Source organism: Podospora pseudocomata, chromosome 5, assembly GCF_035222375.1.
Source record: "Podospora pseudocomata strain CBS 415.72m chromosome 5, whole genome shotgun sequence".
NCBI lineage: Eukaryota > Fungi > Ascomycota > Sordariomycetes > Sordariales > Podosporaceae > Podospora > Podospora pseudocomata.
In genome coordinates this window covers 3,084,557-3,110,238 of record NC_085889.1, presented here as the reverse complement: position 1 = coordinate 3,110,238, position 25,682 = coordinate 3,084,557, and the positions used below count along the sequence as shown (strand labels likewise).

At 52.7% G+C, this 25,682-nt stretch overlaps 9 protein-coding genes and 2 non-coding genes across 11 annotated transcripts; 1 reads left to right on the top strand and 10 right to left on the bottom strand.

Moving 5' to 3' along the window:
* Nucleotides 1-273: 273 nt before the first annotated feature.
* QC762_506480 (uncharacterized protein) lies at nt 274-1,296 on the bottom strand (the record flags this gene model as incomplete). The annotated part of the gene is made up of 1 exon (XM_062891074.1): nt 274-1,296. The coding sequence occupies one exon, from the start codon at nt 1,294-1,296 to the stop codon at nt 274-276; it is 1,023 nt and encodes a 340-aa protein (XP_062742460.1).
* A 1,782-nt stretch (nt 1,297-3,078) lies between these two features.
* Nucleotides 3,079-3,164, bottom strand: QC762_0084080. Its single transcript has one exon. It is a non-coding gene; the product is annotated as a tRNA-Thr (tRNA).
* A 199-nt stretch (nt 3,165-3,363) lies between these two features.
* QC762_506490 (uncharacterized protein) lies at nt 3,364-5,320 on the bottom strand (the record flags this gene model as incomplete). The annotated part of the gene is made up of 2 exons (XM_062891075.1): nt 3,364-5,249; nt 5,278-5,320. The coding sequence occupies 2 exons, from the start codon at nt 5,318-5,320 to the stop codon at nt 3,364-3,366; spliced, it is 1,929 nt and encodes a 642-aa protein (XP_062742459.1).
* Nucleotides 5,321-5,416: 96 nt separating this feature from the next.
* On the bottom strand, nt 5,417-7,171 carry QC762_506500 (uncharacterized protein). Its single transcript, XM_062891076.1, has 4 exons — nt 6,539-7,171; nt 6,338-6,483; nt 6,029-6,264; nt 5,417-5,968 (listed from the first exon to the last, which is right to left on the bottom strand). The coding sequence occupies exons 1-4, from the start codon at nt 6,851-6,853 to the stop codon at nt 5,655-5,657; spliced, it is 1,011 nt and encodes a 336-aa protein (XP_062742458.1). The 5' UTR covers nt 6,854-7,171; the 3' UTR covers nt 5,417-5,654.
* A 211-nt stretch (nt 7,172-7,382) lies between these two features.
* On the bottom strand, nt 7,383-10,750 carry QC762_506510 (uncharacterized protein; the record flags this gene model as incomplete). The annotated part of the gene is made up of 3 exons (XM_062891077.1): nt 7,383-10,008; nt 10,067-10,388; nt 10,451-10,750. 3 exons carry the CDS (start codon nt 10,748-10,750, stop codon nt 8,261-8,263), a joined length of 2,370 nt encoding a protein of 789 aa, XP_062742457.1. The 3' UTR covers nt 7,383-8,260.
* A 400-nt stretch (nt 10,751-11,150) lies between these two features.
* On the bottom strand, nt 11,151-13,827 carry CHL1 (ATP-dependent DNA helicase chl1; the record flags this gene model as incomplete). Its single annotated transcript, XM_062891078.1, has 3 exons — nt 11,151-12,407; nt 12,459-13,175; nt 13,225-13,827. The coding sequence occupies 3 exons, from the start codon at nt 13,825-13,827 to the stop codon at nt 11,151-11,153; spliced, it is 2,577 nt and encodes an 858-aa protein (XP_062742456.1).
* A 313-nt stretch (nt 13,828-14,140) lies between these two features.
* Nucleotides 14,141-16,045, bottom strand: CDC7 (Cell division control protein 7). Its single transcript, XM_062891079.1, has 2 exons — nt 15,501-16,045; nt 14,141-15,437 (listed from the first exon to the last, which is right to left on the bottom strand). Exons 1-2 carry the CDS (start codon nt 15,982-15,984, stop codon nt 14,293-14,295), a joined length of 1,629 nt encoding a protein of 542 aa, XP_062742455.1. The 5' UTR covers nt 15,985-16,045; the 3' UTR covers nt 14,141-14,292.
* Nucleotides 16,046-16,113: 68 nt separating this feature from the next.
* Nucleotides 16,114-20,595, top strand: cnd1 (condensin complex non-SMC subunit Cnd1). Its single transcript, XM_062891080.1, has 3 exons — nt 16,114-17,344; nt 17,394-20,206; nt 20,267-20,595. Exons 1-3 carry the CDS (start codon nt 16,438-16,440, stop codon nt 20,435-20,437), a joined length of 3,891 nt encoding a protein of 1,296 aa, XP_062742454.1. The 5' UTR covers nt 16,114-16,437; the 3' UTR covers nt 20,438-20,595.
* A 366-nt stretch (nt 20,596-20,961) lies between these two features.
* On the bottom strand, nt 20,962-21,048 carry QC762_0084010. Its single transcript has one exon. It is a non-coding gene; the product is annotated as a tRNA-Lys (tRNA).
* Nucleotides 21,049-21,128: 80 nt separating this feature from the next.
* QC762_506560 (uncharacterized protein) lies at nt 21,129-22,332 on the bottom strand (the record flags this gene model as incomplete). Its single annotated transcript, XM_062891081.1, has 4 exons — nt 21,129-21,438; nt 21,501-21,653; nt 21,719-21,828; nt 22,282-22,332. 4 exons carry the CDS (start codon nt 22,330-22,332, stop codon nt 21,390-21,392), a joined length of 363 nt encoding a protein of 120 aa, XP_062742453.1. The 3' UTR covers nt 21,129-21,389.
* A 677-nt stretch (nt 22,333-23,009) lies between these two features.
* fcp1 (CTD phosphatase Fcp1) lies at nt 23,010-25,517 on the bottom strand (the record flags this gene model as incomplete). The annotated part of the gene is made up of 1 exon (XM_062891082.1): nt 23,010-25,517. The coding sequence occupies one exon, from the start codon at nt 25,515-25,517 to the stop codon at nt 23,010-23,012; it is 2,508 nt and encodes an 835-aa protein (XP_062742452.1).
* Nucleotides 25,518-25,682: the final 165 nt, after the last annotated feature.

Genomic DNA, 25,682 nt, shown 5'->3' with positions numbered 1-25,682 from the left:
AACGAGGCTGTGCCTCAAATGATTGGTGGTATCTGGCAGCATTGCGGGCTGGGTGGCTGAGCAAACAGCCTATCAACAATACCTGCTTGGCAATTGCCCAAACGGTAACCTTGAATGCATGCTGTCATAAGATTTCTTTACGCTTAAAAGATCACTCCGACGATGTCATTCTGTTGATGTTACACGAGCCCTACCCAGGTAAGCTCAAACACAATGAACCAAGCCAACACACGCATATCAAGACATCCACCAGCCAACCGACAAGACAACCGTTCAACTCCCCTCCTTCACACCGTCAGGTTGAACCAACCCCGCCCCAGCCTGCTCCCCCCCGTCCTCACCACCAGCAGGCGAGCTCTCCTCAGTCGACGTCCCCCCCAAAAACCCCACCCCCTCCCTCAAACCCTCACTCCCCCCCACCTCATCCATACTATCCATATCCCTCTCCCCCGGCCCCAACCCCACAGCCCCCAACCCCGTCTGGCCCCCCTGATGAGAAACCCTTATCCCTCTCGCCCCCGCATGAGGCAGAATCCCCACCCCCCTGAAAACCAACGCCATCCTCGCCTCGTTCCTCTCCCTCCTCAACCTACCCTCGTTCATCTTGCCCATCGCCCTCTCTTTTTTCAGACTTTCCAGTTGCCCCTTGAGTTGCTTCCTCTCCGTGTGAGCCTCGTCTCTTTCCACCCGGAGTCGTTTTTCCACTTGGCGGGCTGTGTACAGCTCGTTTCTGGCGGTGGAGAGCTGCATGCGGGCCTGGTCACGCTCGCGCGTGATTTTGGAGAGGGAGGCCTGGAGGGTGGAGATGAGGGTGCGGGCTGTTTCTAGTTGGATGTTGAGGGTGTCTGCTGTCATGGATGATGGCTGAGGTTCAGCTGAGGAGGGGAAGGGTGGGATGCCGAGGGCTTCGACTAGGTCGAGGTCGAGATCGAGGTCCATGTCGCCTGAAAAGGGTTGGATACCACCGGTGTCGGTCATGGTGGTGTTTTCGAAGTCTTGGAGGGAGAGGTAGGCCTGGTCTGTCGGCGGGAGGGAGACTGCTGCTGCTGCTGATTTTGGAATCCCTCCGATGGGTGATATCGGGATTTGAAAGTCATGATGTTGTTGGGGGTGGTGAACTGGTCCGGTGGGAAAAGTGAGGTCCTCGGGCGTGGACCGGGCAAGCTGGTCGGCGAGGTGCTGGTTGTGGTGGTGGTGGTGCTGCTGCTGCTGCTGGGCGAGTAGGGCCAGTTCCAGGTCGGACCCTGCCCAAGCGAACGGGTCCTCGTAGGGCCCGCTGTCATAGATCCCGACCATCTGGGCCGCACGCCGTTATCTTGAGTGCTGAGTGGTTGCTGTTGTCGTGATTGTGGAGCGTTGTATTTAGGCTGTGAGCCGGAAACCACGCGAAGCTGGGCCGCCACGTGCGGATCTGGGGCTCGGATGGGACCGAGAAGTGCGGGAAGCTCCACTCTTGAAAGGTGAGTGCCGGTTGATCAGAAGTTTAAAAATCCGGGGTTGTGATGGTTGATGTCTGGTGTTTTGGAGGAGATGCGAACAGTTCAAAAAGGTTGCCGTGGTGGTTGCTGAAAGTGGAGACAGGGGGGGCGTCAAGGGCAAAATTCAGGGGCTCTGTTAGCTAACAGCTGCGGAAGCGGTGAAGGCCAAATCAACACCACTGGTCAGGCAAGTCTGGTGAATCAAAACGGCTGCCAAGGTGAACTGTTTGCGAGGCGAGAAGTCATCAAATGCGGCAACGAGGATGGCGTACCCGGAAGTCGATCTCGAGTCGCCAAAGTCGAGTGGATGCAAGAAGATGGAAACTGGACACGCTTCTTGGAGAGGGGCTTCTTTCCAGAAGCGCGAAAATACAAATTTCGCTCATGTGATCTCGGAACAAGCCTCCGCAGTGCTCGACTCGACAGATTCTAGCCAAGATGGCCTACCCCAGGATGCCTCGTCTGCTGCAACCTCTTGGCAACCGGAGGTGTGGAGATGGGGCTACCGGGACTCCGCAGATCCTCAAAGAGGAAGTCATGTTGGTGATCGTGGGTATCACAGCATCATTGAGTCTAGAGTCGAGGCTTTTTCAAAATGATAAAGATATCGGGCTCCCGCATCCTGCTGGCTGCCCATCTCAAAGATATCAAGTCCTAAACTCTGTCGTCAAGAAGCAAAGACTGCAGTTGCCCTATCCCCGAGAACCGCGGGCGGGCAAGCGGATGTCAGAGATTAAGTAAGACATTGGGCTTTGGATCCCTGATCCTAGACATGGAGAACACGACAACTGCATGGCTCGACAACCGTTGCAGGACGGTGATCGGAGCTGCTACAAAGGGACAAGCTTGCGAACTTTGAAGTTTTGTGATGGTTCAATGAAGAGCGGGGAAGATCTTATTCAAAGGTGTGGGTGCACAACATCCTGCAATTCAACGCTCCAAGACAGACACAGCATATCAGGTGACGACGAGAGGCCCATGAAGCGGCCCAACCAAAAAATCTTGGGAGGACCACTCGCCGGCTTCCAATCACTTCATCTCCTAGCTACCTACTTCGCTGCACGTTTCACAAAGACGAAGCGCTAGACTGTACCTAGGTTGTGAAAAGAGATGGTCAAACTCAACTAGAAAAAGGTAGCAAACTCCAAAGTACCTAGTTGTATGACAAACTCATATACCTATTTTACAATTCCATGATTGAAATCCTCTCCCGTTGCCGTATCAACCTCATATCCCAACTTGCCTTTTTCTCAGGCTGTTGATATAGCGAGACAAACATAAGAGATGGCCATATGTGATCTAGCCAGGGTGCACCGGTATCTGAGGGTTGCTATACAAATAGCCGAGTACCAAAACAACAGGCTGGTCGATAACCAAACCGAAACGAAACAAGATATCCTCGGTTTAATTAATGACTTGCTTTTCTAACTTGTATGAAATACTCCCAACTGTTAGCTTGCAGAATGTACAGTGCAATCCAGCCACCAGAAAGGAAGACACTGACGGGGAAGATAGCAAGAAAAGATAAAATAAATGAATGAGAGAGAGATATTGTGACAAGAAAGTCATATTGTATTGAGATAAAATGGCCAAAAATGAATGCCCCCACGCGGGATTGAACCGCGGACCTCATCATATCGCAATCACAGATACGAGTGATGCGCTCTACCACTGAGCTATACGGGCTGATCAACTGATAAATCATGATGCAAAGTGTAAGCTTATGTCGCTGTCCAACAAGTACTGCCAAACTTCCTGCCACCCCTTTTTTGTTCAACCAGCATTCCAGATTCTCTCCTTTTTGCGTCCTTGGAAATGTTTGTATAGATTTTTGAACGCGTATACCATGTTAAAGAGGCTTTATTAAGCGCTACTTTGGTGTGTCCTAAGCATGACCCGCTCGTTTAATCCCAAAGCTGACCACATACCACATTCTCAGATCCCGTTCTTCCCTCTTGATCTCGGCGTACGCGACAAGGTCTTCCAATCCCACAGGTCTCAAGGAAACTTCTTTGCTGTTTGGCTCGATTAGAGCCACACGCGGGCCTTCTTGTCTGAGTTGGTTGTTTGTGAGCTCCAAGGACCAAGCTGGTGTAATGGTTGGGATGAGAGAGAGGCCATTATGATAGTTGAAATCAGCACCCAGTATCAGCCGAAGTTGCAAGATTCTTCCCGCTCCAACATCTGCTTCGCCAGAGGAAAATGGCGAACCAATAGTTGGAAACCTTTTGAGTTTGATCCAAACCTCCATGTCAAGAGCGGCGAGTGATATGACACGCTGGTGGTGGCCTACATTCCTATGTTTGTATAAATGGTTGATGTCGATGAAAATGGAATAGCTCTGCCGGTCGTGTTTCCATTGAGACGTTGATAATGCACTCCTCTGTGATACTACCACTGGCTGGTGATACACGTACCCTATGGAGAGGTTTTCGCAACCTGCAACGATGCGAAAGACACTTGGTTCGTTCCAGATTGTGAACCAATAGCCTTGAACTCTCCAAGGCTGCGGCTGGGGCCTTTGGGACACATATAAACTCTTTTTGTAGATGCTCCGTCGTTCAATCAATAGGCGGGAATACATTCGAACCGTAGCATGCGTCACCTCGCCAACAACTGTGTCTTCCCAAATGGCGATTCTTCTTGATTTGATGGCCATCGGAACCCCTACGAGAATCCTTGCGTATTCATCATTGACCGTGCCATCGATCTTTCTCACGATTATTGCGGATGGTATCCCGGGTTCAATGTCACAGCTGGGAAGAAGTAAAACGTCACCGACCCCATCTTTGTCCAGATCGACAGCTGGAAGCTCCAGAAACAGGCCGCGGTTGGTGATGCGAGACAAGGTCGGACAGTCATCTTCGTGGGAGTGCTGGGACTGTGATATCCGCCCTGCGTGAGAAAACCAGCTTGGAGACTCTGCCAATAAACCCCGTAGTTCATTGTGCACGACTTCGTGTGGCGGGAGTGTCCATAGAAAGATGGAATGGTCGTCGGTGGAGTTCAAGATCTCCTGCTGCAGACGTAAAAATGCTTTGGTTCCCCCTTCCCCGTACAACAGGGGCATAGCTATACCAAAAATTCCCATGAGGCAATAAGCCAAGTCCTCAGATCGTGTTGTTTCTCGTCTGCTGGCCCAGTACATTCTTTGTGCAACGGAGGCATTCTGCAGCTCGCCTGGTCTCGCAAGCACATCCTCATCAATACCGGTGATCTTGGAAATCAGCGAATAGAGCCCATCCTTCGTGTCGATAAGACGCCAGTTACAATCGTGGAATCGCAGGTTCGGCGGTGCAATAAGCTCTTGCAGTGTCCAACCCCTTGTGAACCATCGGCTGTTGCCGAAACTCTCTTCGAAAGTTTCTACAGGCGGGTCTGGCTCTCGAACACGTTTCTTCGTGACCCAGTAAGAGTGTGTATACGGGTAAACAACATCTTCCAGAAAGGCAAAGCACATGGCGGAATGTTCGTACCACCGGTACATGGAGTTGATAGCTTCGGAAAGCTCAGCGCTGCTGCTTTTGTCGATACAGCAGGTGTCGATCCAGATGAACTGATAGCCTTCTCTGCGAGCAATCCGGCAACTGGCGGTAATCTTTTGATATCCTGCCATGCTAGCCACATCCGGATTGCAGTGGATGTCCTGGAATGTGACTTCCTCCTTGCCCCAGGTGTGGGACAGAATCGCGTATGTGGGAACATCCTTTCCGACCTCGTTGAAGGAGTAGAGCTTAAGCTCCGTCGTGTGTAGAAGCCTCATATTCGAGTCTTTGCTGGGTTGTGCGGTAATGGGTACCTAGGAAAGGTGGAATTTTTGTAGAAGGGAACTCGGAAGACATGATGAGAGGGAGTTCCCCGCAACTCACACAGAGAGCTGGAGGTCAGGCAGACACAGTACTTGTGCACAGCCTCACAGGTTAACCCCGCTCGTATGCAATGCAAAGCCTATAGGAAGAAATTATTCCAAACTACTCCCATTTGCTAACTAAATCTTGCATACAAAATGACCGATCCTCCGCTTGTACCTCACATCTCCGTCTTGATCGAAAACTGAGCCCGCCTATCCCCAATCGAAATGGAAATATCAATCTGTATCTTAGTTGCAGCAAGCACAGACGGAACACCAAACAGCGAGTCCAAATTCACCCCCAACTTGCCACCAGTCAAGTCATCTCACTCCCACTTATCCGAGTTAAAGCTGATCTTGTTGTTGGTGCCAGTGACAGCGTAGATGACGTTCCTCTTGTCAAGGGGAGAAGCCAAAGCAGACAGGCCAGACTTCTTGTTGATGATCAAGCCCTTGACGTCCTTGACGTCCTTTTGGAAGGTGACGGTGCTGTCCTGGTTGCACTTGGCCCAGCTCCGGTGGAGCTTGTTGTACTGGTCGGTGAAGTAGACGCAGACGCGGTCGCTGTTGTCGGCGCGGCAGGCGGCGATACGGGCGATGCGGCCGTTGATCTTGTCGCTGCTACCGGGGATGATGTTGCCTTGGGTAGGTAAAATTAGCATTGGTTTCCAAAGCCTAGCGAATCAAGAACGGAACATACCCTGGGTGGTTCCGGTGAGGGCAACAGCCTTGATGAAGTCGCGGTCCTCGCCAGAGTTGTCATCCTCGGCAGTGTTCTGGTAGACAACCCAGAAGTCCTCGCCGTCGTAGAAGGCAGCAAGGTGGGTGCCTTCTTTGGAGTCCTTGGTGCCCTCGACCCAGACGGCACCGTCATCTCTGGACTGGAGATCCCGAGCCTTGAGCTGGAAGTAGGTGCCATCGGGACCACTGCGCTTCCTATCCGAGTGCAACCATGTCAGCATGATTCCCATTCTCCTCTCAGCCTTCCGGACTACCAAAGAACACTTACTCCTGCCAGAAGAGCCTGCCCGCCTTGTTGCCATCACCGGCCGCAGCGATAGACTTGTAGGGGATGGTGGCGTTGGCAAGGGGCATCACGATAGGGCTGAGCAGCCAAACGGAGCTGTCTCCCTCGAAGACGCCATAAGTGCGGACCTTTCATTGTCAGCTACATCACTCATTTCTCGTCACTCCTGAAACCGAGACTTACAACGTCATCCAAGACCACAGTGGCCAAGCTGGAACCGAACTTGAGAGTAGGAACCATTTTGGAGGGGTTGACATAGTAGCCAATGACACCATCCTCGTTCTGCTTGCTGAGATCACCATGGTCGCCGTTGAACTGGACCTGGTCAAAGCCCAGGGTGCCGTTGGGAAGGGACTGGAACAGGATGACCTGCTGGTCAACGCTGTCTCCACGGTCGACAGTGTCGGGGTTGACGACGGCAGCGATGGCCTGCATGTCGGTGTACTTGGGCGGCTGGGTCGGGGTGGGGAAGGATCCGTGGCAGGTGCAGGAAGACATGTTGATGGTTTGAAGATGGAATAAGTGATAAGCGGTGGGTTCTTGAATTAAAACTGAAGGTAAGGTGCTTCGAGCTGATCTGTCTGTTGTGAAGAAGTCGAGTCTTTGAGCGAACGAGGCCTCCTCTTTATACTTTGTTCTCTCACCGTGTCTACCATATTGTTCAACTTGTGGCCAGTAGATGGACCACTGCTTCAGTTTCCATGTCTTTGTCCCGGTTTCAGCTCTGCTTGAGGCGCCTCAATGCCGCTCTTCTTTCCTAATCCAGCATCCTCCGTATGTCGTGAGCAGTTCTGAAGAAAGCCAAAAGCACTTCTGATGTGGCGTTGGAGCACAATCTAGGGATGTACACAGGGTCTAGAACATCCGGAAGGAAGGATGAGCTTCCAGCGACGAAACGATCAGCCTGTCTGGTTGGTTGCGGCTTTTTTGGACACAGCTGGCACACATCTTTGGCTACTTCATACCTTGTAGAAGGCATGTTTATTTGAAAAGAACAACAGCATGAGACAATCATTGACATATTCCCTGTTGCGCCATCTCCCATAATTATAAAAGAACTCTCTGTATTGTAGGGACACTCTGCTAATTAGGGAATGTCATTGCTGACAGGCATCTGGGTGCGAGCGTGAAGACAATGACCTTGCTATAGGTATCCAAAAGGCAGATGTGATAGTGGTGAAAACTTTCCAATGATTGGACACCGAACCCGGGCCTGCAGAACGTGGCGTGGTCCGGCCGGCGGCCGGCTCTCCAGAAACTCGGGGGTTGGTGTCCGGAGGCGCACATGGCACGAAAACACATTCCGGGAAAGACAGCCAATGACGCAGAGACAGCCAGCCACATCAACAGCAGTTCCAAACCTCTAGTCCCTTCCAAGAAGTGAAAGAGGGTAAATATCTACTTCTCACAGATGGTCATAGGCGTCGGCCACTGTGCCAAACACGCCTCCGGATACTCGCATCCTCTAGTATAGTGCTGCAGGAGCAATTGACTGGTTGTCAACTGTGAAGAGACGTTTGAGCCCGCAGATTCAGCACGCATCGGAGCCGGCCAGTGTCCTGATCAAGGAGTACTAGAGTGAACATCAAAGTCTGTTCGCGGCGATAAAGCGGTCTGGATGATGTTGCTACCCGTGATGCAGAATCTCAGCTGCCATCCAGGCGCCAAAGTGTTTGTCGGTTCCCGCTTGGACGTCAGGTGGGCATCTTGGACAATTTGAAAGTGAATCGAACAGAGCTGAAGGCTGTTCTTGAACCTGACGGTGCGTATGCTCAGGGTTACACCCCCCAAGCTATACCTCAACGTCGAGGGCCGTTCTTCATTCCCGATAGACAAATCGGCCAAATGTATTGAGAATAGTCCAGGCTGTGGCATAGGTATCCAAAATTCCAACATCTCTACCCACTAACTGTATCGTTCTTCAGCTTTCGGCACCCATTTGGGATCTCTGGTTCTAACCCCATCTCCAAACCTCAACCTCACCCCATCCTGGCTGCCATACCCACTATCATCATGGACCTCGACCCACGCCACTTCGCCCAGATTACGAACCGACGCAATACCCGCCCCAATATTGTCAAGACATGCCTCCTCCTCACATGGCGGGGGTGACCTCTGCGCAAGCCCGATCATCTCAGGGATGGAATCCCAAGCCTCTGACGTCTCTGCATGCCACACTACCCAGACGGTGTGAATTAGAGCCGCGAGTGCATGCACCATCATGGCCGCCACGCAGAGATAGTCGAACCAATTGTCAGCCGCCATCATGTACCCCGTAAATGTCACCCGCATCACCATACGAGTGGACCTCTCAAGGTTAAGACTAGCCGGAGGAGCAAACACTTCAATTGGCTCTCCCAACTTGAACAATCTCCAGACATCGTCTGGCTTATCGTTGTTGATTTCCCATCTGGTTCCCTTCTCCAACGCCCCCTTTTCCCATGTACCTCCTAGTAACATGCCGCTATTAGGGTTGAGTGCAATGCCGCAACGAGACAGCCCGTCGACAAAAGTCATTGATATCACCAACTCCAGTCCCTCCGTGTCTATGCCAACAACATCATTCTGTGGGCTCCAGTTATGTGCCGGGATTGTTTCGAGAAGGGCCTCTAGAGTTGATCGGTTGGTCCCTCGGAGCGGTGAATCGGGGTGATCGGGGATGAAACCTGCCGGTATCACTGGAGAGAGGTGATCGTACCAGCTCAGATGAAGAGCTATGGGGGTTATCGTGTGGTCGTTGGGAGGATTGTAGTAAGGAGAGAGCATGTTGTCCCCATTGGTCGTTTCCAAGGTTGTCTGCACCAGATTACTGACTTTGCCGCGATGAAAGTCGTGAAAGCGCATTGATCGATCACCAAACTCAAAGAACGAACGGGCGTCTCCCCAGCGAGCATCCAGTGTACACGTCGCGGGCCACCACACGTTACTCTCCCCCTGGCGTCTCGCGACTAGTAGGCCAAACTTGAAGTTTTCGTCTTGATCCAAGGGCACCGGGATTGCAATGATAGAGGGAATTGTGTTTGGCTCCGGGTTCAACCGCCATGTTCCGTCCCCCTCCTGTATCAGAATCCTACGGCGCCCAAGATACTCCCTCACAGGCTTCTCAACATCAACTTCCCAGTAACCATCCGCTTTATCCCCAAACTTCTCCTCCAACTTCACCGGCGGAAACATCAAGGTTTTGACGGTCTCAAACGACACATCAGGGAGCGGTCGACACACCGTCCGCGTCAAGGAAGACTTTGTCTCTACTTCATACCGCTTGCTGACCGCCCGCTCCAACGAACCTGGCCTGTGACGCCCAAAATGTCCAACACGGTATTTCAAAAACAATAATGCCTTCATGTGTAAGTCTCGCAGAGCATCTTGCACGGCAGCTGTGGACGCGTGGGCGGTGTAGAACCAAGTATCGATGACTCCGGGCCCTTGCCGGACAGTGAAATAGACGGCCTTTCGTATTTTGGGATCAACCATTTCCAGCTGTATGAGCTCGGTTTCGAACTTGAGGGGTGCGTTGAAATAGTGTTGATGCAGAGGCAGAAAGTTGGAAGAAGGGCACGCGGGGTCGTATAGCTGCTTGTCTGGAGTGGAGCAGTCATAGTCGGCAAGATATGAGCCGTCGAGGATGCTAGGCCAGAGGTCATTTTCGGTTCCTTTGAACCATTTCATGTCAGCATCGTGACACCAAATTACCAGGAGAGAGATGAATACCATTTAACCAAAACACACTTCCGCCAACCGGCAGGTCCATGATTCTCGGTATCATGATGATAGCTGCCGCAGGGCCAGCCATTAAGGCGAGGATCCCACTCAGTAGTAACAGCAGCACCAAAGCCAGGCTTCTGAGGCGACCAGAAGGTGGTTGAAACAGAGACAAGACGCCACTCCAAAACTCCCCGGAGTAGAAATAACTAAGCTGGCTGAACGACCAGCCAGAGACAAGCAACCCGAGAGGAATTCCATCGTTGGAAAAAAGTCTTTGACGAATTATGTGGAAGATAATGGTACCCATACTTCCTACCACCAGCAGCTCCTGGCCAGGTATCAGCACTCAGCATGTGAGACGTTAACTACAGTATCGTGAACTTCACGCACCTGTAGCTTGGCCGCAACCTGCAAAAGCGCCATCTTAAGGCTGTCTTTTCCTTGCGGTCCTTCAAGTTCGTTCCCGATGAACCGCCCAGAAAGATTGATGTATATCAAGATGATGGATATCGTGGCGGGAAGAATGTGCACAGCGCTTCGAGCCAAAGCAACTCGTCTCGACTTTCGAATGAGCAACTTGGGTGGCTCAGGGCGCTGGACGAGCTTGGTGAAGATGCCCAAGCCGACGGCGCGGAGAAAGTTCTGGGGCAGGCCGATAAAGCCTGGCTTGGACTCGAAATATGTCGCCATGTTGGGTGGTTATCGCTCATCTCAAAGTAAAGAAAAGAATAAAAGGGAGAAACAGGACAGAAGCCAGAGTGAGTAGCGGTTAAGGTCTCAGGTTCAAAGTCCGACATGCCGAAAGATGCATTCCGACCTAACCCTGTTGACATTTCGTCCGGTGAGGACGGAGTGACTGCGATCTCGTTCGAGCTGCAGCTGTAGGATTCCCCTGTGACTGTATTTAGTTGTGAGGCTTTAATGCCAAGTCCCACATCAACACTGCCAACCACTCAAAGCTCACTATTCATCCGAGTCACGGACGAGCCATCAGGCAAACAACTAACCGCATAAATACGTTTCAGAGACTACACCTGAGCTGAACAGACACTCCGGCAGGCAAACATGACGTGTGTAGCCCCACCCCAGCTCAAGCCTTTCCCCTGAAAAAAGCCCCCAACCCTCCCATCAACCCCGCCACCCCTCTGTTATCCATCCCCTCCCCTTTCATCCCATTCCTAATCCACCCCGGTAACTTGCCCCTCACCCTATCCATCCCATATCTCCGATCAACAAGCACAATCCCGCTCCAATCCCCCCTATGCCTCACAGCTCGTCCAATACTCTGATTCACCGCCCTCATGGCCGCATTTTCGTAAAATTCCCTGGCTTCCACCTTTGCCTCTTCCTTGCTTCCTCCTCTAGCAACACACGTGCTCTCCAAATACTCAATCCTAGCCTTCCACTCGGGCGAGTGTAAATTCGGATACGGCAACCCAACAATCAACACCAACCGACACAGCGCATCAGAGAAATTGATCCCCTCTGATAACCTCCCCCCAATAACGGAAAATAGCACCGCCCCTCTGTGCGGTCTATCCGGGGCATCGACAGCGGTAGAATACTGACCCAAAATATCATCCGTCGAAGAAGCAACCCCACCCGTCAACGACGACACATCCCGAAAAAGCGGTTTCTTCGCCTCCAACCTCTCCCAAATCGACTTCCCTCCCCCCTCCCCCTCCCCCTGCTGCCAAACACCCACCACCTCATCTAGATACCCATAGCTAGGAAAGAAAACCACCACCCCATCCGGCGCCACAGAACAAATATTCAACAGCATCAGCCCCAAGTTCTTGATCATGGTCTTGTCCGACCTCTTCCCAAAGCTAAACTCAAATGTGTCCAACCCGCCAGGCTTGTAAGACGCCAGAGTATGCACAAACAAGTTTGTCTCGGGTATGACATGCCCACAGCTCAGGGTGGTCAGCTTACCACCCGGCAGCTCGGGGAACAAGTGGGCTTTGTAGTCTTCAAACGGGGACATGGTGCCGCCGGCTAAGATAACCGCTCTGGCGGACGAGGCGATGGACGAGAAGGCGTGCGTGGGGGAGAGCAACAAGTAAGAAAGCTTGATGTCGGGGTTGTCGCCTGGAAGCTTTTCGTAAAAGATTCGACCTTCGGTGCTGAGGTTTGTGAGCGCTGCTAGGAAGGACACCAAGGTGTGGAGGACGGGGGTGGACGATTTTGGTGAGCTGTCCTGGGAGTCCTCGGCATGAGCGACGTAGCTTTCGATTTTGTAGGCGAGTTTGGAATCTTGAATGTATTTCATTAGGGTGTAGAGGTTGATTTGGTCGGCACCGCGGCTTTTCAGGAGCGAGTTTGGGTCGGCGATTCCTTGGTCGCCCTGGGACAGAGGTCAGTTTCAGACTCAGAAGTTTGCGGAGAAAGGACCTACCTTGACCTGCAACTGCGTTTCCAACCAGTCCTTGAGGGATTCCACCACCTTTCCTATCTGGGCCACCATGACTCTGTTCTCGCCTTTCAACTTCTTGCCAAACCTCTTGACGTAAACACCCAACATTTGTCTGCCTCTCCTTAGCTCGCTCAGCCGGATGTCGGCGGCATACACATTCGCCACAGCGTCCATGATATTGTGGGCTTCATCAATAATAACGACACTCCCTTCCAGCTCGATCCCCAGCGCCTCTCTTGCGTTCTTCTGCAGCAGCAGCGGATACGGCAGAGTGATAATCTCAGCTCCTGGTATGGCGGTCCGAGACGCATAGTAAGGGCAAACCTGCAGCTGTTTCCCTATCCTGTACATGTCCTCGATATCCGGCACCGTGGCCAAGGTGGTATCCCTGAACTGGTGGGCTTGCTTTAAATTTTCCGTGTTGGGCATAAACGCGCATTTCTCTTTGGATTTTGACTGCTGAAGCTCTGTGCACCGGTCGTTGATTGCTGAAACAGAACCCAGACGGGCAACAGTTGGGTTGATGCACAGCTTTTGCCGAGAAGATAGTGTGATTTCTTTGACTGTTTCTTTCGTCTCTTCTTTTCCATCTTTCTCGAGTATTTCTACCGGCAGCGATGGTGGAAACTTCGGCCGCCGTAACTCAGAAATAAACTGCGTCAGCTGTGAATGCGTCCTCGACGTGTAATAGATCTGCCACTCATCAGAATATATTTTGCATTAAGCCCCCAGCAACCATGGAACTCACCTTGATCCCCTCCCCATCTCCCTCATCCCCATCCCTCTCCTCCTCCTCTTTCTTCCACCCCCCCAGCCCGACCTTAACCATCATCTCCCTCGTCTCCCTACTCAGCCCCTCTTCATCCCTCTCATCCTCACCACCCCCCACCACCACCAAAAACTCCTCCTCCTCATCCACCTCTTTCCTCCCCCCCATCTGCCCCTCCTCAACCCTAACCCGTTTCCTCTCCCTCCCCCTCTCCTCCAACTCTTTTTCCTTCCTCCTCAACCTCTCCAACCTCTCCTCCCGCTCCTCCCACTTCCCCACCAACTCCTCCCTCTTCCTTCTCAGCGCAGTCTCCACCATCCACTCCGGCTCCCCCACCATCTGCCTCCTCGTCTCATCCAACCCAGCATCAAACCCGTTCCTCTTGTGGTTCCTCAACCAGGTGATCGCAGAGCAGATAAGCGAAAGCGACTTCCCTGTACCAGTAGGCGATTCCAAAATCCCGACCTGGCCGTTCCCTCTCTCCAGAACATCATAGACCGTGCGCATGAACTCTAGCTGGACCGGGTAGGGGGTGTAAGGGTGGTGGAAGTCGATCGGTTCTTCACTGGTGGGCGCGGCCATTTGCTGTGGTGATGATGGTGCTGTTGGGGCAGAAATTTGGTCTTATTCGATTTTATTCGAGAATTAAGGGTATTGAAACCGCAAGTGAAATGGATAAGTTAAAATCGATCAAGAGAAAAAACAAAACTTCGTCAGATTTGATGACGGACATGCAACTGCTGAGATGAAACCGTGGTCGAGCAAATGAGGAAAGAATGGCACAAGCTCAAGTCGCAGCGCCGTCACGTGAGTGGCCGCCAGGTCAACAAACAAACCCAAAAAAGGGGCGGTTCAGGGGACTTGCACAAAACATGAAAAAGTCAACGACACAATTACATCGCTCATATTTATCATGTGGTATTATGACCCATTAACTCCAACAATGTCCCCATCGCCCGGCAAACTCCCCCCGCCATGAATATGTGTGTGTATATACAATAAAAACTTCACCCCTTCCTTGCTCCGTTCACCATGCACCTCAACGCCTCATGCAATGCTTGCTCGGACCTGCAAAATGTCCATCTCGTCGTCATCCCCCGCCCTCTCGTTAGAAGACAGCATCCCTACTTGCAAAAACTCGTGCTCCAGCGCCTCCTCGGCACTGATGCGGTGTCGTGGGTCCAGGTCCAGGCATCTCTTCAAAAACTCGACAGCCAACTTCTCATCAGCAGGCAATGTCTTCTCCGAGTCGCTGCGACATGTGCTCCACAGGATAATCCTCTCAAAACTAAAACCTCCTGATCCAATTGTTGGGATTGTAGTCTCGAATGCACATCCGTGCAGCTTTCCCGCCTCCTTCATCTTCTCTCGGCCAAAAATGGTCGCTATCTCAATCATTGCCTCGACATCGTCTGCAGAATTGAAGAAAGGGAAACGCTTCGACAGGATAGTCAACAGAATAACACCAACACTCCAGATGTCAATCTTGGTGGTTTGTTCAGTACACTTGAACAAGACTTCTGGCGCGCGGAAACCACGGGTGCCGGCACGGTTGGCGCGTCTAGACGGCCGGGTGTCCTGCTTGGGATAGCCACCAACGGTCGCCTTGGGATTGTGGTTTGCAAGCCGAGCTTTGCGAGTCTGATAGTCATCGTGGCAAAGACATGGCTTGCACTCTGACCCCTCGCGCTCAGCCAGACCAAAATCGACCAGTACACCCCTTCGTGATTCAGGGTCGTAGAGAAAGTTGGTGGGCTTGATGTCGCGATGAAGGATGTGTTGCCTGTGTACGCTGGCAAGGGCGGTGAAGAGCGATCGGAGGTAGATGGCGATATCAGGGACGGTCATTTTCCTGAAATAGTCCCGGAAATCGGCATGCCTAAAGTATGGGAGGATGGCAACGACTTGGTCGGTGGCGCGAAAAGCTGTGATCAAGGGACAAACATTTTCGCAGTCTCGGAGGTCGTGGAGAAGCTCGAGTTCGTTGAGGATGCGGGTGGGGGAAGAGGTCACGTAAATCTTCTTGATGGCGACGTATTTCGGTTTGCGACGTCGTGAAGGCTGGTGGTCGCCGCTGCTGTAGCTCTTCAGTGGTGGTGGTGTCCACTTGTCACTGTCTCTGTCAAAGTCCCACGAGTTATCGTATCGGTCGTATGCCAGGTCTTCGGCTTTGTAGACGGTTGAAAAGGTTCCTATGTTACCAAAGTCTGTCAGTTGGCTGGTCCGATGTCTCAACTTGAACAAGATTGACGCACCCTCTCCGATCCTCTTGATCAACCTGTATTTCGACCTGAAGCCAGGGAAGCTGTCCTGCAGCTTGTCCATGTCGTACTGGATATTGCTGTCGACGGCCATGTCGTCGTCGGAACTCTCTGTATATTCTGACTCTGGTTCCTCCTGCTCCTCCTGCTCTTCCTGTTCTTGTTCCTCTATCTGCTCAGCCTCGTGGCCGCGCTCTGTCTCCCCATCATCGACCTCGTCGTCTTGGAAGTCGTGTTCGTTCATCTCGGTATCCCCAGTCGACGGGACGTCATCATGAATGCGAAAAGACTCCTCTCGAGAGCGCCGTGGAGGCGCAACGGTCGCCATTGTCGCTAACAGCTGTAGTCCACCACAGTTAACCCAATTCGAACGATCAAAGACAATGCATGAGCTGGGAATATGTACCGTTAATAGACCAACTAAGAGACAAAACCAATTGGCGTGTTTTAAATGGAAAGAGACAAAGGTACCTGCCATGCAATTGGTTCTGTGTCAGAATCAATGGCAGGGCTGGGGTGGAGGGGCAGAGCACAGACCAAGACGCGAGCTTCTGCAGCGAGGACGCGACAGAAGGGAACCCACCAAAGTCAACAAACAATTGGGGCAGTTGCCAGGGGATCCCCACACCGGAAAATCGACAAATCGCAAATGAGGGGGGAAACTGCCGCTGTGTTGTGTTGTGTTGCGCCCAGATTTAGACTTGACTTTTTGCGACAGCGACGACACCCGACGACAGAGCACCGAGAGCGTCTGCTGGCCGCCAGACGACAAGAGCGACGACGGAAACGATAGCTTTTACGAATTAACGACCTGTCAGCGAAAGAACATCATCCTGTTCCTGTACTCTGCTATTGCGACCCGATCATCACCACCACCACAACATAACAACCCCGCGCACCGCGATACTTCTCCTATCCGCCGTTGTCCACCATGGACAACGTCAGCTTCGATATCAACGATGCGCTCAAGCATTACATGAGTGATCCAGCGGCCATTCCAACCCCCGAGGCCGACAGCGCGCTGGTTGACTGCGAAAATGACCCCGAGTCCCTCTCGGACAATGCCATCATCAACGGGGTGCTAAATCCCATTGTGGATGCCGTTGCCGAGAACCCAGATGCCATCACCAGAAGCAGCATCTTCGATTCATTACAGTTCCTACTAAAGTGTGCACCCATTTCCCCTGTTTCTTCTTCGCTTGTTCCCAACAACTCCTTCTCCTCTTCGATGATGGCAGGAACGCCTCCTTCCAAGGAGCCCCGTCCACCAGATCCCGGTGCGCCAGCTTGTCGTATGAAAGAACCTGTTTCTGAACTGTTTAAACTATCCAGGTACACATCCTATCTCTCCGCCCATGCTCTGAGCAAGATATTTGATTTGATCACCTCCGGGATGGCCACCGAGGCCGATGTCATCCACCATGACCTCGAATCTGACGAGCAGGAACTCATCGCCCACCACAAGATGCTTCTCGAGATGTACGGTTTTCTTCTTCAGTGGACGATCGCCGCCGTCGAGACCAAGGCGGCCGAAAAGTCCTCCGCCAACATGCCAGCACGCCGAGGCAAGCCAAAAGGCAGGAAGGAGGTCGGCAAGGACGGCAGCTGGGACTCTTCGACACAGCTCGAGATTGCCCTCAACACCATGTGCAAGGTTCTTCGGTTAAAGTTGGGCAGGATCTTTCTCACAACCTCGGAGCGCGACACCTTCATCTCCCTGCTCACCCGCCCGGTTTATATGATACTCGAGAGCGAGCAGCGGGTTAAAAATACCAGCATCCGAATGCACACCTTCAAGGTGCTGTGTGTGGCCGTCAAGCATCACGGGCATGCTTATGGTGAGTTTGTTGATGACGGTGCCTGCAAGTCCATTTCTGACCTTGATAGCCGCCCAAATCTCCATTGTACAAAATCTCACATATTTCGAGCATCTCTCGGAGCCCATGGCCGAGCTGCTCCACATCCTGGCCGAACAATACGACTACCCACAGCTGGCAGATGAGATTCTGAGAGAGCTGAGCAACAAGGAGTTCAACAGCAATGACAACAAGGGACCAAAATCTGTTTCGACCTTCATGGTCAAGCTGTCCGAGCTGGCCCCCAGACTGATCATTAAGCAAGTCACTCTGTTGGCCAAGCAGCTCGACAGTGAATCGCACACCCTCCGCAGCGCCCTCATCGAAGTGTTTGGAAACATGCTTGTCTACCTCAGCAAGTCGGATGAACGAGGAGAGAACCACAAGTCACAGATGAATGCCTTTTTCGATGTGTTGGAGGAAAGATTCTTGGATATTAACCCCTACTGCCGTTGCAGGACGATGCAAGTCTATCTCAAGATTTGTGAGCTGGAGCAAAAGTTTCCCAAGAGGAGACAAAAAGCCGCCGAGTTGGCCTGCCAGAGTTTGGAGGACAAGAGTAGTCACGTCAGGAGGAACGCCATCAAGTTGCTGGGCGCGCTGATCAGGACACATCCCTTCACCGCGCTTCATGGTGCACAGCTCGCGAGAAAGGATTGGCAGGATCGGTTGGACAAGGTGGATGCCGAGCTTGATGCTCTGAAGCCTCCGGTTGATGCGCCAGGCCTTGACGGGAACGCCAACACCACCGTGGATGCCGGACTGCTCGACGATGCCACCCAGATTGACGCGACACAGCTCGACCCATCACAAAAGTCGCCTGCCGAAATGACCGAGGAGGAAAAGGTGGCCGCCATTCGTAAAGCCCAAGAAGAGGCTGCCACATCAGAGGCTATCGAGAAGCTCACTCTCACCAAGAGATACTACAGCGAGGCGCTCAAGTTTATCGATGTTCTTCACGAGGCCACCATCACCGTTTGCCAGCTTCTTGGCTCCAAGAACAAGAGCGAGGTCATTGAGGCCATGGACTTCTTCGAGATTGGCGATGCCTACAATATCGAACAGAACAAGGTTGGCATCCGGCGCATGCTGAGACTGATCTGGACCAAGGGCAACAGCGACGAGGGCAAGGGTGTGCAGACTCACCTCATCGAGTGCTACAAGCGTCTCTTCTTTGAGGCGCCCGACAGCTTCAGCCCCAACGATGCGGCCAACTACATTGCCCGCAACATGATCAGTCTGACTTTTGGTGCTACTCCTGCTGAGCTCACCTCGCTTGAGCAGCTGCTGGCTACCATGATGAAGCAGGGCATGATTCCCGAGATTGTGATTGCCAAGCTCTGGCAGGTGTACGGTGTCCAGAAGAGGGAGATTTCGCGCAAGCAGAGAAGGGGCGCCATCATTGTGCTCGGTATGCTGGCCACTGCCAGCCCAGAGATTGTCGTGGGTGAGATGGAAACCATGTTGCGCACTGGTCTCGGGTCTCACGGCCGTGCCGACTTGCAGCTTGCCAAGTTTACTTGTGTTGCTCTTAGGCGCATCAACCCAAGTGGCCGCTCAGCCAAGGAGTCTGCCATCAAGTTCTCCAGGCTGTCTAACGACCATGCTGTTCTTGCCCGGCTCGCTGCCATCACCGAGGTTTCTACCGAGAGCAAGGAGTGGTATGGCGTTGCTGAGCAGGCTATTAATGCTATCTATGCTCTGTCAAGACATCCGGATGTGCTGTGCTCGGAGATTATCCGGCGCAAAACCAAGTCTGTTTTCTCGCCGCAGGCGTCCAGGCCAACATCGAGGGATGAGTCGGTCCCTTTGTCAAGTGCGAGTCCACCGGCTACTCAAGATGGTGAGGAGGGTGATCCAACCCTTCTGGCTCCCCCGACACAAGCCCCTCCCGGGTCCAGCCAGCCACCACAATCCCCTTCCAAGAAACAAAACAAGGACAACACCGTCGCTCTTTCGCAGCTGTTGTTCATCGTTGGACATGTCGCCATCAAACAAATTGTACATCTTGAGCTGTGCGAATTGGATTTCAAGCGCCGCAAGCAAGAAAAGGAAAAGTCCGCCGCCGCCGCCAAGGATGCTTCGACCCTCTCTGCTGGCACCACCACCTCGACCGGGCGCAAAGCAGCCGGCAACAAGCGGAAATCCGCCGCCGCCCCGGCACCAGAAGAAGACGAAGGCGACGAGCTCGACCTCATCGGCGGCACGACAGAAGACGACTTTACCGAAGCGATGGCGCACATTCGCGAGCGTGAGCTCCTGTACGACGGACGGTCCTTGCTGGCCATCTTTGGCCCCATGGTCAGCGAGATCTGCGCCAACAACACCACGTACAAAGATCGCAACCTCCAGCAGGCGGCCACGCTGTGCCTGGCCAAGCTGATGTGCGTCTCGTCTGAGTACTGCGAGGCGAATCTCCCTCTGCTAATCACCATAATGGAGCGCTCCGCCGACGCGACGGTCCGGTCCAACGCTGTCATTGCGCTTGGGGACATGGCTGTGTGCTTTAATCATCTTATTGATGAGAATACTGATTTCTTGTATCGTCGTCTGGCGGATTCGGACGCGTCGGTCAAGAGGACTTGTCTCATGACGTTGACGTTTTTGATCCTGGCTGGCCAGGTCAAGGTCAAGGGCCAGCTGGGAGAGATGGCAAAGTGCCTGGAGGATGAGGACAAGAGGATTGCGGATCTGGCGAGGATGTTCTTTACCGAGCTGTCGACAAAGGACAATGCGGTTTATAACCACTTTGTGGACATGTTTTCGCTGCTGAGTGCCGATCAGAGGATTGATGAGGAGAGTTTCAGGAGGATAGTGAGGTTTTTGTTGGGGTTTGTTGAGAAGGTATGTTTTTTGGGGAGGGGAGAGCATGAAGGGGTGATGATGCTAATGAGTAAAAAACAGGATAAACACGCCAAACAGCTGGCGGATAAACTTGCCGCGAGGCTGCCGAGGTGCGATACCGAGCGGCAGTGGAACGATGTTGCTTTTGCCTTGGGGCTGTTGCAGCATAAGAATGAGGAGATTGCCAAGGTGGTTTCCGAGGGGTTTAGGGTTGTTAAGGGGGCTGCGTAAAGGGGGTTGTGTTTGGTGTTGGATTGCGTGTTGTTGGTCAAAGTTAAAATACCAGAGCATCATGTTTGTTGTTTATATCACGTTGAAGGAAGCTTTTATTTCTCGGGTATTCGAAACGTTTATGTCCAAGTTGTATCGTAGGTGGGTGACTGACGGCGTTGATGGTGTTCATGTTCTGCTCATCACCCCCTATCAAGAACACTTTTCTGTTTGGTTTACAGTACCGAAACCGGTTCTCTTGAAGTTTTGTCACGTCTCTTAGGTGAACACAGGAAAATGACCGAGAGGACGAACGCAATATCCTCTGCAGACGATTTTGAGAAAAAATGCCTGATGCTACTACTTTGGCCATCTTCTCTCATTGGGCGAGGTGCTAAAAGTGCTGGCTAACACACTCTTCAAGTCGCGGCGATTGTGGGCAGCAAAACTTGAAGCCTGGTAGATGTAACCACCACCAACACGGTTCAAAAATAACAGATGAAAAAGTCAAAAAGAATATCGAATCAATCGTCCGACGGGAATTGAGCCCGACGTGGGGGTCGAACCCACAACCTTGAGATTTCGGAGTACTCCTTAAGAGTCTCACGCTCTACCGATTGAGCTAGCCGGGCGAGCGGACGAGGCTATACCCATATTTGATGTTTGTTGCCTCTTTCCTACGTCTTATCAAAAGAGTTTGTGTGGGTGTGGAGTGTGGTATGTGTGTGGCGGGTTGGAATGCCCTGGTTGAATGACTCGAGTCCTCAAACCCCAAGCTTGAGCGTGGCTCAGAGCTTACACCCTGTCCACCACTACCCCTTGTTATGCTTGAACTTCAAGTCTGTAAGTGTCCCCTCTATTGTCTTCATCAAGTATATACACACCCTCTCAAACACAAGCATAAACTCTCTTTTTTTCTGTAATAATTGAGGTATCCCTCCAACATCCATCCGCCCATCGTCAAGACCCCCATCTATTTCGTAACATGCTGAGGCACAGCCGCAAAGGTAGGCCGGACGTATCTACTCTCAATATTAGCACCCTTTTCCCACACACGGAAAAAAGAAAGAAAAAAAAGACATACCTATCAGAGTTGTAAACCTTAAAGTTCTCCCCCAACAGCTCCTTCTCCCTCGCCTGGTCAGCCAGGTGTCTGCGGACAAGGTCGCGGTCGCACTCGGCCTGGAGCATAGGGATGAGGTGGATGCGCGCCCACATCTTTTCGCGGGCCATTTCACTGGGCGGAAATCATCAGTCTTTTGGGTTTCTTCGAAACAAGGGGCAAAAAAAGGTAAAAAATACTTCATTTCTCTGACACCCACAACAAGCTGGTACCAGCCGTAGACCATCAGGCCTGCCGAGGCGAGGATAAGGTTACGGGGACGGAAAAGGCCGTGGGCGGGGAGGTTGCGCTATAAAGCCAAAAACGTCAGCTCCAGGTCTTGATGTCCTGCGTTCTTCCTCCTCTTGATCCAGGCGCTTCCATGTTGCGGGCGAGCTTCGATGTTGTCAATGTAGTTTCGGCTTCCAGATATACCCATGATTTGTGCCAACCAAAATATTCCACCACCAGCCGTGTGCGTTCGTTATCTCTGAATTCCCGCCGTGCCTCTCTCTGTCCTTCGGTCCTCACTGCAAAACCAAGTGTCGAACAGTCTTGCACCCGCCGCCGTCGCTTCCTTCTCTCCGCAGGCCTGATTGATCCCCTTCAAGAATATTTCTCCGTCGTCTACCCCTTCCCGCCACTCAATCCTATCCGCTGCCCCCCAATACCCATCCCAATCTCATCATCGACCTCGTTGTCCATCCATCGTTGTCGCCCTAACCCCTCACCCCCACCCCTCTGAAAAAGAAAAAACACCAACCTTGTACTGCACAGCCCCATACCCCCCAACAGGCGGCATATCCTGCGGCATCTTGGGCAATCTTTCTGTTTCTGTCCTCCCTATTCCACCTCGTCAACTGTTGCCCTCCTGCTCCTCCGGATTCATTCACTCGTCCTCGTACCTGAGTGTTTTCGCTTTCTTCGTCAATCGGAGGTGCCCGCCCAGCAAATCGTGTGTTACGGCGAGAGGACGGTTCTTGGGGGGCGAGCGAGGATTGGTGTTGTCTGGGTAGTGTCTTCAATCGGCGATCAGGAAAGCTTCCCCCAGAGGTGCTTGGAATTGACGACAGCACCGGGTTCGGCGCACGGACCATTATTTGGCGGGGAGCCTCAGCAACAAAGATTACGTAACGCTTGGCATCGCAGATCTGCGCACGGACCGGCTCAGGATTGGCCAATTGCTCGAATGCCATTTCCAACATTCACTGTCAGAACATGAAAATCATCTCTGAAGAACAAGATAGATGGCTGTAAGGGGTATATTTCCTCCCGAAATTTACTCAAGACAACAAAGAACGAAATTAATAAAAGAATCTCTGCCCAAAATGCATCAATGCAGCCACGACGCCCGCTTTGCCTGCTCACAAGAAACAACCTCCACCCCCCCCCCCAACCCCCAAAACCAACCAACCCAAAACCCAACCATAAAACCCCCGCCGAGAGTGGAAAATACCAAGTAAATAGCTATGTACAACAGAATCACCCCCTTCACGCGGAATTAAACTCCGCCTCCAGATCCGCCGCAAACTCAGCCTCAAGATCAGCCGCCAGAGCCTCCTCGTCAAGGTCAGTAAAGTTCTGCCCCTCCTCCTCCACCTTGTCCTCCACACCATCTTCATCCCCCGTCACCGCCGGTGTAGGCAAATCAGGCGCAGCCTCATACTGGTGCCTCAGCGAAGACCCCCTCGCGCTCTTCATCCTCCTCATCCTCTTCGCAGGGCTGTTCTCCTCACCTTCGTCATCGTTGTTCCCATCCTCTTCCCCATCACCGACATTATCCTCCAACTTCCTCTTTCGAGTCGCCGGACTGCCACTCCGACTCCGGCTCCTCTTCCGACTGGCGCTCGACTCCTCCGACGAGGAAGATGACTCCGACTCATCAGGAGGAGCAAAATCTTCGTCGTCTTCCTCGTCCTCCTCGTCCTCCTCGTCCATATCCTCGTCGTCATCGTCATCGTCCGATCCAGACGCAAGGAACTCTGCCAATTCGTCCTCGGCCGACCCCCAGTTAAAGGTCTTCAGCCCGTCGATAGGCGACATTTGTCCTTCCTCCACCTCATCCGGCAGCAGTCCGTCTTCATCGTCGTCTGCGTCGTCGTCATCCTGGTCGTCACCTCGAGGGGGTAGCTGTATTTGCAGCTTATTCCTCTTTTGCTGCGGGGTCTTGGGCACGGTATTGCCCGTCTCGATGCCCCCCATATCTTCATCGTTGTCATCGGATGACTCTTCAGCTTGGCGAGCAGCTCCGACGTTATTAGCATCCTCCTTGAAGTACAGATATGGAGTCTCATCCACAGATGTCCACTCAGTAAAGCACTGCGCGAGCCACTCCAGACCGACAACCTTGATATGAGGGTACCGCCTGGCAGCATTGAGCTTGGCCGTTCCTGGCTGAGAAGTGTTTACAACAAGATGCGTCACTTCTTTGCTGACTGTCGACCTAAGCCTGGCGCCAAAGCTGGTGATTTGCTGCCCGATTTCTGACCGGTAAATATCCGTGTTTTGGGGCAAAACACCCGACAAGGCGATTTGATGCCCTCTAAGCACCTTGGCCTTGAGGTTGTTGAGCAGGTTCCCTACATCAGGCACATCCTCGCCCATGGTTCGCTTCGACTTCTTTTGATCGTAACTAGCATAGTAAGCCTTGTGTAGTTGCGTGAGGTGTTTCTCCAAAAACTCAAGTTCCCTGTCGTCGTCCAGGAGGACCTTGTGTCGCTGTGGTGGTGGCGACGAAGATCGAGACGAAGCACTATCATCCGAGTGGCCCGTAGCCTTCTCCGCCTCCTCATCCTCCTTATCCTGCTTCTCCTGAAGTAATTGTAGCGGTCGTTCATTAATCTGCTTCTCCAGCGCCGACTGCTGTTCCTCAAGCTGTTCCTTTGTCACCTCATCAGTATCCTTGCCTGTCGCGACAGCCTTGGCGTTTTTATCGGCCGGCTTCTCCGCCTTCTTGACACCATTCGTCGACGGCGCCGAGGTGAGCAAATCCTGTCTCTTTGGCAAAAAGCTCGCGTTGATATCGCCGATTCCCTTGAAGAACTCGTACGGGGTGACCTTGACGAGGTTGGGCCTGTTATGCGGCCAAACGTCGGATCTGTCATCGATAATCACCACCATGTTGGTGCTGACAGGGAATAAGCGCTGCAAACTCTTTGAGTACATGTTGCCGTTTTCGTCGCGACTAATAACTCGGTTGCCAAACAACTTCTTCTCCGGGTCGATAACACGCGCCACGTTTTGCGCGTAGGCGCGAGTGCCCATGGTGTAGACATGCAGCTCGTACATGGTGGAAATCCGCTTCAGGAACCCCTCCAAGCCCGGGCGCATTTTGATGTAGTACCAACATTTCCTCACCACCGCGTGCGGCCCGTCATCCAGCTGAAACGTCTTGACATTCTTTACCGAGTCGTAATTTGGGTTCGTCGGGTCCTTCATCCACTCCCCCACCGTGGGATCAATGCAGGCCTGAATAACCGTCTGGTCCAAATCCACCACCAAACTGAGCTTGCGGCTCTCCAGCAATCTCTTCTGCAGCTCACGCTCCGATTTTTGGGCGTGGGTGCTGCTGACGGTGAGGTTCGTCTGGTCGTGCACCATGCTGATGGGGGCGCGATCCGTGTCGCGCGTCTCGGCGGCCCAGTTGGCCTCGGTCATGTCCTTTCCGCAGATGGCGCAAAGTCCCTGGAACTGGATCTCGTGAGAACAGTCCTCGTCAATCAGCACGCAGGGCCCGTCCTGGTTGATGACCTGACCCTCCTTGATGCTCCAGGCGTTGAGGGTACCATCCGAGGGCGAGCTCCAATCCGCGTAGGTGGTTTGCTCCTCCTCCCACGTCTCGCCGCGAATGGTGTCGCCGACTTCCTTGTACCATTTGAACGAGTACTCCATAAGCGCATCTTGCTTTTTGACCGTGTCGCCGGGGTTCTTGAGGAGGCGGACGATGGTGATGGGGTACCGCAGCCGGTTACCCAGCCGAATTGTTTTGGTTTTCCCCATTGTTTGGGGGTCGTGCGCGTGTTTGTTCTGAAAGGATTGGTTTTATGTTCGTGAGTCGATGAAAGGTAGTCGGCTGTCGAGTGTGTGATGGGTCAGCTTTTGTTACCTAGTTCGAGGGACTGTTGCTGCTCTGGTGGTTTTGAAGGAAAATCCTTACGAATGAAG

Coding starts and splice junctions, on each gene's coding strand:
- QC762_506500 (XM_062891076.1), bottom strand. CDS start 6,853: ATGTCTTCCTGCACCTGCCACGGATCCTTCCCCACCCCGACCCAGCCG. Junction 6,484..6,538: donor CTGTGGTCTTGGATGACGTT/GTAAGTCTCGGT, acceptor TGACAATGAAAG/GTCCGCACTTATGGCGTCTT. Junction 6,265..6,337: donor GGCAGGCTCTTCTGGCAGGA/GTAAGTGTTCTT, acceptor GCACTCGGATAG/GAAGCGCAGTGGTCCCGATG.
- CDC7 (XM_062891079.1), bottom strand. CDS start 15,984: ATGGCAGGTACCTTTGTCTCTTTCCATTTAAAACACGCCAATTGGTTT. Junction 15,438..15,500: donor GATCAAGAGGATCGGAGAGG/GTGCGTCAATCT, acceptor TTGGTAACATAG/GAACCTTTTCAACCGTCTAC.
- cnd1 (XM_062891080.1), top strand. CDS start 16,438: ATGGACAACGTCAGCTTCGATATCAACGATGCGCTCAAGCATTACATG. Junction 17,345..17,393: donor GCATCACGGGCATGCTTATG/GTGAGTTTGTTG, acceptor TGACCTTGATAG/CCGCCCAAATCTCCATTGTA. Junction 20,207..20,266: donor TGTTGGGGTTTGTTGAGAAG/GTATGTTTTTTG, acceptor AGTAAAAAACAG/GATAAACACGCCAAACAGCT.